The following is a 12,324-nucleotide window of genomic DNA, read 5'->3' as shown; positions in this document are numbered from 1 at the left end:
ATCCGTTTTCCGCGTTCCTTTAATGAGATAAACAACGGTGGCGGAGAGACGCGTCGAGCAACGGCAGGGAGGAAAGAATAATTTCTACGGCGACACGAGAAGACATGGCGGAAGATTCGTTACTCTTCCCGCCGCTTGGCGCCTTCTTAATTTATTCACTCGTCTCTCTCGTTGGAAAGCAGTGAATACAGTCCTGGAGTCTCGACTTGACTCGTCTCAACGAAGCTCTTTTGCATCCGCGATATTATCACCGACAATGCGAATCGTTGTTTGTTGTGGTGTTCTATTTCAAATTTTTCTTAATGTAATGTTTTCTTCATTCTGTCCCTTTTTCCCCCTCTTCTTTTTCTCTCCGTTTCTCTCTTCTGATCTGCAATTCATTTTATTAACCTTCAAGTAGATAGGTGGAATGTTCACAATACTTCAAAAAATTTTTTGATTTCATAGTTATATTTCTTATTAATGTATGTAATAATTATTATGTAATATTAGTGTGTATATTATATAAATTTATTTAATTTTATAATTTTGTTACCTTTATCATTTGCCATAGAAAATAAATTTAAAAAGTCCCTGACTTTTTCAGGTTTTCCAGATGAAAATGGAAAATTTTCCAATATAAAATATGTAAATTTTAACACATTTAAAGACAAAAATTGAAGCTAGCGAATATTATTAAAAATAACGCAAAAAAGATTAGTGGCACACTAAAATTTTGGGTATAAATTCAAGTGAAAAAAAAAAAAAAATAAATAAATTAGTGTTAGAAAAAAGAATGCATTATGAAAAAAAGCGATCAAATAAAAATATTGAATAAAATATAAATTTCTAATATTTTATTAAAATTGTTTAAATTGTGCGAGTTTTTAATGTATTTCACTATAAACGTCAGATATAATATTAAAAAATTATAACAATTATCTACAATAGGAGCAGTTTAAGGAAATTTCAAAATTTCAGATTTCTTTACAATATCCCCTCACTTTTCCCGGTTGTCCCGATCTGTAGCAACCCTGTATATGAAAGAAAACTATGAAAATAGTGGATTTTAAGGGACAGATCTGAACAACTTTTTATATTTTATGTGAGATATTCTGGTCACTTCACCTATCCACTCGAATGTTAAATAGGAACCTCGAATCCGAGATATCTGATTTCTGCAGGATCTGGATGCTTTAAACACGTATCATCATTGATCAAACCGAATTCGATGAAGAATCAGCAAGACACGGCTGGACCGAATATTTGGGACACGCGACTCGCAAAGTCTTCGATGGAAGGCATCGATGTATCGCTTTCGCACACGCAGAGCACGAAGTCGTATGGGATAGCACAACAATCGTCGCTTCGATACGTATGCAAAGCGAATGCGTTTAACCAACTTCTCGCAGAGAATTTCCATTAGTCAGAGTAGGAAACGACAGTTCCGTAGAGCGGAAACTCACACGGCGACGGAACGGGCGGGCCGGTAGGGAGACGATACTGGGCTTGTTTTCGAGATACCAAGCCGTCGAATGATTTCGAATCAACGCGTCTGGTAGCGCGTATAATTTAATTTGAATATGTATACAGAGCCTGCGGCGCGGGCGATCCACGTTCCTATCGGGGCTCGCGTAATTCCCGCGTGCATGTACAGCCAAGCTGTATCTCTAGCTGTTCTTCCTTCTTCCCTCCCTCCCTCCCTCTCTCCCTCTCTCTCTCTCTCTTTCGTTCATGTAATATAGATATTACCGTCAAGAGAATCTATCACCCCTTCTCATCGTGTTTCCGCTTTACCTCTCTCCTCGTCACGTCGCGCGTGGCCTCGCGGCGCTTCTTTTTCATTTATAATACTTCGCTACCTTTCCTATCTATCGTATTCGTCGGAAATGGATCATCGATTATCGAGCACATTTGCCGGGATACTTTAATCTCCCGCGCGCGCGCGATAACACACGCTAGTGTGTCGAAGATATTTTTACAACGCGCGACGCGCCTCGAATTTCTTTTTTTTTTTATCCTCTCGCGTCCGCACGGAAGCTTTCAAGCTGCGTCACGAGGGATTTCTTTACGAGCGGCATGATGCTGATGGCGGCTGCGGAATGGCAGGAGGGCGGCACAACCCCCCGTGTCGAACGACCGTTCCCTCTCCCCGACTTAAGAGCGGGGTTAAGTCCGGGAGGGGGTTAGTAAGGTGTTCGCGATGCGAATGTCTTAGAGCCTGTGCCTGTGCTGAATTTATGCAGATGTATGCCGGCAATATTCTAAATAAGTAGGTAGGTACACCCTCTCCGCAGTCGTCCCTCACCAAGCCGGATCCCGCCACCGGCAAATTCGACCAACCAAACGCTATCATCCACCGTCGCCTTCGGCTCATTATAAAATCGCTACGACGATGACAGCGTCTCTAGGTGTCTCTACGACTGTTCTCGTGGTAGCGTCTCAACGGTGGCTTCGGTGCAATTAACGTTTCTTAGCCGCTCTCGCGTTTCTCCGAGTGTCTCGACGACGACGACGACGACAACGAAGCTTCTTGCGGCGACCGGAGAGAACAATCGAAGTCCCAGTGGGAGAGTCCCCGCAATTCGGCGAACTTGTGAATATTCACGAGGCCCCACCGCGCGTATTCGAGGTCTCTTTCTTGGATGATCTAATCCCGAAACTACGCCGCGCATTCCTTTGTAACATACGAAATATATCAAAAGAAAACAAATTGCCAACGAACCGATGATGTTATTAGCGCGTAAAAATAATATTTTAAAAATTAGATACTTCAAATAAATATTCGTAACTTATGTACGATTGCTATTATTTTAATCTTTACCATTGGTATTTTGACTACTTCATTTTGTATTTTATTCATTTTATCATTATAAAGAATTTTTATCATTTCATGTCTGTTCTTTATCATTGCAAGTATTATTATAATACATTGAAAAAAATCCATGCCGATGCTGTTTTAGTGTGTAAAAATAATATTTTATAGCTTAGACACTCTGGATATAAAAATTCATAATATGCAAACATTTTAATTCTTGGATCCTCTTTAGTACATTTTAATAATACTTGCAATGATAGTAGAAACGAATTCTTCATAATGATCAAATTATATTTTATAATGAAATCCAAAAAGAAGTAGTCGAAGTATCAATGGTAAAAATTAAAATATTAGCAGTCATATGATAGTTACAAATTTTTATCCTGAACGTCTAATTTCCATAAAATTATTTTTAGGCATTCATAACGGCTTCACATTAACAATTTGTTTTCTTTTGATTTATTATTCACACAATTATTAAATTTTTATGCGAACTATACCTGTTTGAAATCTAAAGATTTTATCGCATCGCTCGTTTCATCGAACATAAAAAAAAAGTAAATTTTGATGATTTATTATAATTATTTCCTGACGATTTTGGATTACTTGCTCTGAGGATACACGATTTTATTGTTAATTCTAAAACGCCAATTTATTAATTAACTAAAAAAAAATAACATTCGCACGCGTAATTTCCGAATATTAAACATACTCGATGTAAAACAGTTATTTAACAAGTGAGTTTGTTTCAACTATGGGTTTATATGATAAAGGAAGAATTTAGAGATAATCATAAAGTTACGCAGTTATTAAATCTTTTCCTCATTATAAGCTATGCTTTTGCGTTTTAATTACTTTACTGAACGAATTGTTCATTTAAGAGAATGCTATAAAAGGGTAATCAAAGAATATAATACTGATTAATTTTGCTCTGAAATTACTGATTGTGCCATTTACTGGGAGATTTCATTCTCGATTCTACATGAAATAAATTTATTTTCATCGGTGTATAAACGTACCCATTTCTTTAACCCAATCGTCGTTTAGAAACTCATAGACGGTGCACTTAACGGCGTCGAGGGTCGAGGAAGAGGATGAAGGGTAATACCTCGGCGAATTTCAGCGGTCGAGTGCACTCTTGCCGAGCGATGAGAGGGCAAGGACGACTTTCAATTTACGCAAGAACCACCGCCGTCACGTATGCGCATAGATTAGTAGGTCGTCCTGCGACGTAGACGTAGCGCCCTAATCAGCACTTGGCGTTTTAACGCGGTTAATTGCGCTTCAATTAGCCGAGGGTCGTACCTCCTCTCATCCCTTCCAACTGGCTGGGACTTTCTTGTACCCGCCCGTTGCTCGCGCGAGCAACGCGAAGGAACTTTCGCGATCGTCGGGCCGTAGCGTGCAATTAGGTGCAAAGTCCCGTGCATTAAGAAGACCGGCAAGAACCGTTAAAAGACATTGCCGGCAGAAGATTAGTCGACGATAACGTCAGAGTTACATTGCCGTTAAAGCGGCGCATTAGCGTAATGCTCGAGTGTGTTATTTTTCCCCCCGGAAAAGACGATATCTCGTTCTCGCTTCTCGTTATGCGTGCGCGCTACTCCAATCGGCGACTATTATGCTCGAGCGCCTCGAGCATAGGAGAACGAGCGAACGAATAGACTCTGCCTACGCTCCTCGTAAGGTAGAGACGCGAGAAAATTATAACATAATCGTTACGTCGCACGCAACCGCTCGGAGGGAGGAATGAAGGAGAGGAATCGAAACGTAGTCTCGAAATTCGCCTTTTCGTGCCGGCTGGCAGCGGGGACCCGTGTCGCTATCGGCCGCGAAATAAATCACAGAATCAATTCTGATACATACCGGGTGGCGCCATAAATAAAAGTGCGGGGTAACCAGAGATACCGCGCCGTAGATCGCGGTGTCTGTTACGTATATAACCCCGATGCCGGAGAGAAGGGTGGGCGACGGAAACAAATGACAGCGCATAAGCGGGTGGAAACACTCGAAAGTCGGTTGTTGCCGCGACGGTCGACACGATGGTCGCGCGGAATTTGAAATTCAAAGCGTTCGGGGAAAGCCCGGCCGATAACGGTGCGGGAAAGAGAGGTAAACGGATAGGCGAGACGAAGAACGTGCGCGGAAGAACGGCCGCGGGACCCGGAGAGCAAAAATACACATTAGTGAATTTGAAATTTAGATACCGGGGGAGGCTGTGCGCCCCCTCCTCTTCGCCTTTTAACCCGTGCGAAATTGTGCAGTCCGTGCAGCTCGAAAACAGGCTGATTTGAGGGCGGCAGGAGCTCTCGCTGCGCGTGTCTCGAAACGCCTGATTCCGAGCCTGATCGATGTTACGTGCGCGAGGTCCACTTCTTCTGACCTCGTTCCCCTTCCTTCCCCCTCGTCATGCACGGGGGAGTGTATTTTTGCCAACGAGCCGCGTTCGTTCGTACTGGTCCGCATTCGTTCCACGTTGGTCTACGTGTGCGCGAGCGCCGAGCGGCGCCCTAGATGTTAGCTGGGCGGATAACATCGGGCGTCCCCTGGCGCTCGCCACCCCCGCGCTACGAGCGTTGTTTGTACTTACTTGTCATGTATGTGATGTAGTGCGAGTCGCTGATGTTTCCTGAAAGAAGCTCGTTGAGTCAAGTCGTACGTAGTGTCCCGGCGACGCCTCGCCGAGCCCGGGCATGGCACGCGCCGCCCGCGTTTATCGACGCGTTTGCGTTACGCGCGGATACGAACACCATGACATTTCATTTCTGTCGTCGATATTTCACTACATTAAACTAACGCGGCTTATCTAATTACATTGCCCATTAGACAGTTGTGCGGTGGAAATTAATCCTCCAGAACTGACGTCAAAATCTCTAATACAGTTACTGACGCTGACTCTGGTCGATTGAATTTTTGTTAATTAAAAGCACTAATTAATTTCGAAAGAAAAAAAAAGAATGAATACCAATTGTAAGTATGATAAATTAAAATGATATATATCATTTTATTAAAATAAAAATAATCCAAATTTCTAGAAATAACATAAAGAATTTATATGAAACTGAATTAATATCTTTTATAAGGAGATTTATATTAATGGATCCATGTCAATTCTGGAAAATTAATCACATACATTCGCGCACTAATTAGTTCCACATGCTTAGATTTATATATAAAGGAGGTAAATAATATTAAAAATAATTGTCTTCTGCTTTTCGTGTTCAGTATCGTAAGTATATGTAGCTGATCAAGCTCAACAATGGAGTAAGCAGTATATACGCGAAGCTTTCGATATCCCTCTCGAATTTCATCGCCATACTACGTCGACTTTGGAGCTACGAAGGCATGCCATCGACACGCGACTTGCATCCCTCGATAATACAGTCGCGCTCTCGAGAGCCGTGTCGATCTCCGACTTGGAATATTCGCGTGTGTGAAAGCGCCGGGGCATGGCACGAACCCTCGGGAGGCATGAAAAGGGGCTGGGAGGGGAGGGCTGAGAGGAAGGGTGGGCGATAGGGGCGCTCGGTGGTTTGCGAGCGACTTGGTCGGCAGCTGTCGTGAAAGCTCTCGGAAAAGCGTGAAAGCGCGAGATACGTTTCGCATGCGTTCCCGTTCGCGAAATATAACCACTCTCGTCGTTGGTGATTGCAATTTTTATATGCTCGATGTTTAGTATTCATTCTTGTTCAGTCGTTCAATGTTACATCGTGTTCGTGCGAATAAATGAATCACCAATGACACACTTTAAAATTCAAAGTATTCCCACGCTGCGGGGAATTAAAAGGGAAAAATTATAATTCCTGCCAAAATTATAAAGGAAAATAGTAGGTACGGTCTGGCTTTATCCTTTACTTAATTACTATTCTATCACTCGTAGGTATAATCATATCACACCGAATATATAATTATGAGATATCTAAAATAGCTAGAGATCTAATAAAACGATTTATTATTAAAAACTAGCAAAGTAAATTTCTGTTCTAAAATTTCATATCTTCTTAACATTTTAGACTTTTTATTTAAGGGGGAAACTTTTCATCTAAAAAGTAATCTTACGTTTCTTTTACTTAAAAATTTATTAAGATTGTAACAATATTTGGAATTACTATGATAATATTAATGACGTTTATATACCTTCCTAAATTCAATATTAATTCCGTTCGTCTAACTTAATTCTGTATCTCTCCTCTTAATGATGTCACAAAATTTATTTATTTTTCAGTGAGCTAAACGCGTAACGTCACGTAATTTTAAAGCACGTATAATCAATTCTACAACAGCACTTTTCGTAATAACGCTTTCCTTCATGCGTGAAGCTTTCCGCAAACAAACAGACAGATGCATCCTGAGATAAGCAATCGCAACGTCGCCATTTCGGCGCGCACGTCAACCAAACCAACTGTTATTCCGTCTTGTTTGCGGAGCTCTCGTCGACGATACGTCGCGTCGTCTCTTCATCGTCGAAGAGATTTCTCCCCGAATAGAACGGAATATTAATTTGGCGAGATTGTGCGAGAAGGTATCGGCACGCTGCCTCTTCTCTTAGACAAACCCCCGGTGGATGTAAATTAACTTTGAGAAACAATCTTGTCGTTAACTTGGCGTATAATAACGCGAGCGTGGTATCGCTATACTCCTGCCCTTTCGCATCCTTCGCAGTCGCTGGGATGCCTTCACCTTCACCCCGATCACTCTCCCCTATCGACGTCGAAGAGTATTTAGATGATATATTTTATCGCGTTTTTCATTTGTTCGCAACACAACCAGCCATTTCCGTGTAATAATCCTCGGCCATCCTTCTTCCGTTTCTCCGCTTGATCTCGAGTTTATATCCCGCGATTATTCATGACAGTCACGACAGAGGCAGCGCAGTTACGCCGGTGTATACTTTCACCGATTTTACGCGCTCGTTTTAACGGCGTTCATTAAATTTGCCGCTCTTAATCGAGGATAACGACGACGACGAGGAGGACTCGTTCCCGATAAGGAACCATTATATCCCTGTTTTATATTCGCGGGACGTAAATAAGTTTGCGCAAAAGGGGGTTTGCGAGCGGAATTATGCGCCTGAGTAATGTCGGGATATCGGTGACGGGCTCCCATAACCGTATTGCGCGAGATTATTTTTCCCGGACATAAAAAGTTACGTGTCATGGGCCTTACACGCTCGTACGACTGGCAGGGGATGTGAGACACGAAAATTGCCGCCGTCGCATGGGAGCCGGGAGGTTTTTATGATGGGAATCAGGAACGCCAAAGCGAGTCTAGCTGATGAGCCCGAGTATCGTTTTTTTTTGTTTTTTCCATTTTGTTCGAGTAGTTCTTTTTAATATGGTACCACATAAAAGAGACATTGTATACGCACACGGTTGTTACATTTGTTATGTTAATCTGATGAGAATTAAATCCGACTCCAGTTAATTTATGAGAGATATTTTTTCCGTCATGGAATATAAAAAACTTCAGGTTCGAATATGAATATGTATATAAAATCATACCGAAATTTTATTATTTAAGCATTAAAGTCTTCTTCCGATAAAGCCTTTTCGTTACTTATTATGTATTAACTAAATGTCAAAATATATATATTAATAAACTCATAATCTTAAAAATAAAAATAAACAATAAATTTAAGGCTAATTAGAGTCAAGGCCGATGAAGATGCCAGAGATTAAATTCCAATCCAAAGATTAATTTCCATAATGTTTAATCTTCTTTATTAAACGTTTCAGCTATCTTTGTAGCCTCAGTATGATACATCTCTTATATTATTATCATTGATCCTTCCGTCAAAAGTAAGTCACTATCAGATTCCCAACTGCAGTAGAATCAAACAGGAAGTTCAACATTTAAATGAAGCTTCAGAAGTTTCCATTAACGTCAAAATACTTTTTTAATATTTAAACAATTTTTAACTTATTATCCATATTAATAGTGATTAAAAGATCAACTGTTGATAGTCAGAATTAAAACGTTGGACAACATCTCAAATAATTGAAATAATACAGTCGATGTCGAATAAGCTGAGTAAACAGTATTAAAATTTACCATTGAAAGAAAATTCGACAACAGTCAACTATATAAATGCATTTTATAATTAATTCCTCTACTGCGGGCTAACGTTAAATTAACGTCAGTCCTCGGCGTTAGGACGAAGTTACCGTAACTTGCGAGCACGATACGTCACACTGTTGGCAGAGGAAATCCATGCGGGCCGGCATAATGCGAATCTATAACTCAACTCATGCATCTCGTTATCGCGAATTGGTGTACGCAGTCTCATCGAATCTCGATGGCAAAAGAGTTTCTATGCTGTTCAGGCATCACTTCTATTCATCAGAAAAATATCAAACATAGTTTCAAATAAACATTTGATTTTTTTTGCAAACGACAGTTTTAACTTGTTTTGTACTACGTTTCCCGTAGTATTTTTGTATTTTGCAACAAAAGCGGGACAAGTTTATCTGATGGATGTACCAATCATAAGTGAAGATTATCCGTTCCAATAATTGTGCGTAAATACGCCAATATCGGAAAACTGGGTCACAAAAAATGCGGGAGGAAAAAAGCAGAGCTGGCGAAAGAAACGTGTTCAATTTGATATATTTAAACAGATCCACCATATCTGCGCCATTATCGTGGATCGAGTACGATGCCATGTCGGCATCGTGGCTCGACGAGCCGTATATAACTGACCTATTTACGTGGCCGCGGCCATGGCGCCGAGATACGTATCGCGATCACGTGTGTATGCTAGCTCGATTGTATTTTCGTGCAAGTTTGGAATCATGCGAGCTGGTCGCGCACACAAAAGCAAGTTACTTGTATAGAGCCTTCTATAATAGTTGTTCCAAGGAGTCAAGCTACTAGGCTATCTGCCAATACAAAACATGTATGAAAAGAACGGTAAAACATCTAAAAATTTTGCTAAATAGAAAGAGATTGTGCTGAAGTAAATTTAAAAAATTAATTACATACGGATCTAAAAATAATTTTGTTTGGACTATATCAACATAATTATGTAGAATTCTAAAACTGTTTATTAAAATGTTAAAACTTTTTTCTGTATTGTCATTAACGTTTCAGCGTTCTATATACATTTTTGATCTAACAAAATTATTTTCAGATCCGTATGTAGTTAATTTTTTAAATTCACTTCAGCACAATTTCTTTCCATATAGTACTGACTTTTTTAACCATCAGTACATACGAGTCATTCGTTATACATTTCTTTTTTTTTTAAATACTAGAAGCTTGAATAAATAATGGTCTCTATTTTTTCTTTTTTTTAATGTATAAATACTTTCTAAAAATGTTAAAGTATATATAAGAATAATTATTATTTTTCCTACATTTGTAAAAGTGATAAAAATTAACACAAATGACCGATGACCTCGTGAAGAACTGAAAAATCGTATTGTGTGTATTAAAGGTTAATTCGGGTATCCACTAAAGATAGAAAAAAAGTGAAGGTATATAAAAAGGATGTAAGAAGCCAACAGTAAAAATACATACATATACCATGTATTTTTACTCTTGGCTCTTTACTTTAAGTAAAGCTCTATGGATCCAAGAATAAAGTACATGTATGACTGCATAATCTATTATTTTGATGGTCCAATAAAATTATTTTTAGATCTTCATCTACAAGATAAATTTTTAGATTGTTAGTAAAATTATTCTTTTCTTTTAGTAGATAAGACGGAAGCTGCTACTAGGAGTAAAGCAGTCATGGACTTAGATGTGAAACTAGAAATAATTAGAGAAGGATTTCTGTTAACTTTTCTGTTACAGAAATTACTTATTTCACTGTTGCGAGGAATAAGAAGAGTGACTTAGTTCGAGAAGACGCACATCTTCGTAACATCGATGTAAAAAAAATCGCACGTAGCCACTTAAATCGACGTAGAATTTGAAGATCGGTTATTAAAATTTTGTGTCCGAGCCGGAAATTCCGTGAATTCTGACACCATCAACGGTAGCATTCCATTGCGGATTGACAGATATGTGTGTGTATATGTGTATATGTAAATTCGTGCGTGTGCGTGTATATGGGCGCGATTTTTATTATCACTCATTCCGCCCAGTCTCTTCTTCGTCAGCATTCCGGGCTATCAGACCGCGCATTCACATCGAATTCCTACGGAGCTGCTTCGGCGAGGAGGGATATCTATCTTAATGGAAGCAAGACGTCGCCGTCGCTCGTGCCGACGGAACTCAATATAAACGGCGAGGAAAGGAATTTTATGGCGCATCAGACTTGACACTGGCTAAATCGCGGCTTATTGCGATATTATACGTGGAACGTGCGCAAATAGCTCATGCCGCCAACGTAAAATGAATCGTTTCGTTCAATTTTTGTGATTGCATAGCTTCAAACCTTTAATTCTCCTGTTACACGAAAAGAACAATTTTTTAAAAGTATATAGAAGGTACTTAGGTAGATATAGATATAAAAATAATTTTGTTGGACCATTAAAATAACTATGTAGAAAACTCAAGCATAATGAGAAATGCTGCAAAAAGTTTTGACATTTTAGCAACCAGTTTAAGCGACCTACATAATTATTTTGATAGTCCAACAAAATTATTTTCAGATCTGTATCTAGCTAAAATTTTAGATACTTTAACAAAGCCGTTCTTTCCGTGTAAAATTCGAATCACATATCCGGTGATTTGGAAAAAGCGAAAAATGATGTGTGTAAAATGCAAAATGTTCAAACGGTTGAAATCTCAAAGGTGCCATGAGGTAGCTAAATTAATTCGGCAATGTCATCGGCCGCTTGCTGCTGCGCGATCGAGTTTAATGACCGGCAATCTGATTTCGTGTGTGTAGTTTGTAGGACCAGTTTCTCACGGGGCTAGTGATGTACAACGTTGGTGAGCGCGGCGAGACCACGATGGAGCCTGGCCGCGCAGCAAATTTGCCTATTGCGTTCAATACTTCTTAAACTACGCGGCAGAGTTCTGTATAGTTTAGACTATTCACTAATCTCAGCAGTCCCAAGAGGCTAAAGTACCACGATGCGCAATGACGCTCCGCATTACGTTTACACGGATTGCAGATTTATCAGAGATAAAACTAGAATTTTTTAATTTAATTTAATTTGTAATCATGAATCATATATGTATTCGAAAATCGATATAATCTTTTACTTTGTGAAACGATACATTTGCAATATTACATATTATTTCCAATAAAAAGTAAAAAGCATTCGCGTAAATAAATAATAATATAAAATGGTTGATCAGAGCAGTTTAATTAAAGCAATTCTATAATACGACCGCATCTTTTCTCATTTGCATTCTCTAATCAAGCGACAAGTTAACAAATCGTCGTTTAGCGACACGAGTAGTAATTAATAAGTGGAAAATTGGTCGTATCCAACTGTGATACGTAACGTATAACGTTATCAACGAAACTGGGTAACACGGTGATACATACGACACGGCACGTATTTCCTTCGCTTCCCTTAATTTCATTGGCAATATTCAGATCTTCGCGAGTTCCTGAAATCCTATCT

The 12,324-nt window shown here is 39.5% G+C and overlaps 2 protein-coding genes across 16 annotated transcripts in view; one reads left to right on the top strand and one right to left on the bottom strand.

Moving 5' to 3' along the window:
• Lar (tyrosine-protein phosphatase Lar) overlaps positions 1-12,324 on the bottom strand; it is a 468,166-nt gene that overhangs the window by 155,935 nt on the left and 299,907 nt on the right. For 10 of the 11 annotated variants that reach the window (XM_087410654.1, XM_087410653.1, XM_087410661.1 and 7 more), the window contains one exon: positions 5,388-5,426. The exons of the other annotated variant lie outside the window; for it this stretch is intronic. In XM_087410654.1, coding sequence (XP_087266780.1) covers positions 5,388-5,426 — 39 coding nt within the window. The remainder of the gene's footprint in view (positions 1-5,387; positions 5,427-12,324) is intronic. 11 annotated transcript variants of the gene reach the window in all.
• LOC147908252 (uncharacterized) overlaps positions 1-12,324 on the top strand; it is a 326,417-nt gene that overhangs the window by 144,301 nt on the left and 169,792 nt on the right. The window lies entirely within an intron of this gene.

This window comes from Acromyrmex echinatior, chromosome 10, assembly GCF_024713525.1.
Source record: "Acromyrmex echinatior isolate Ae372 chromosome 10, ASM2471352v2, whole genome shotgun sequence".
Lineage (NCBI taxonomy): Eukaryota > Metazoa > Arthropoda > Insecta > Hymenoptera > Formicidae > Acromyrmex > Acromyrmex echinatior.
The sequence above is the reverse complement of the archived record's forward strand: the minus strand, read 5'-3'. Positions and strand labels throughout refer to the sequence as shown.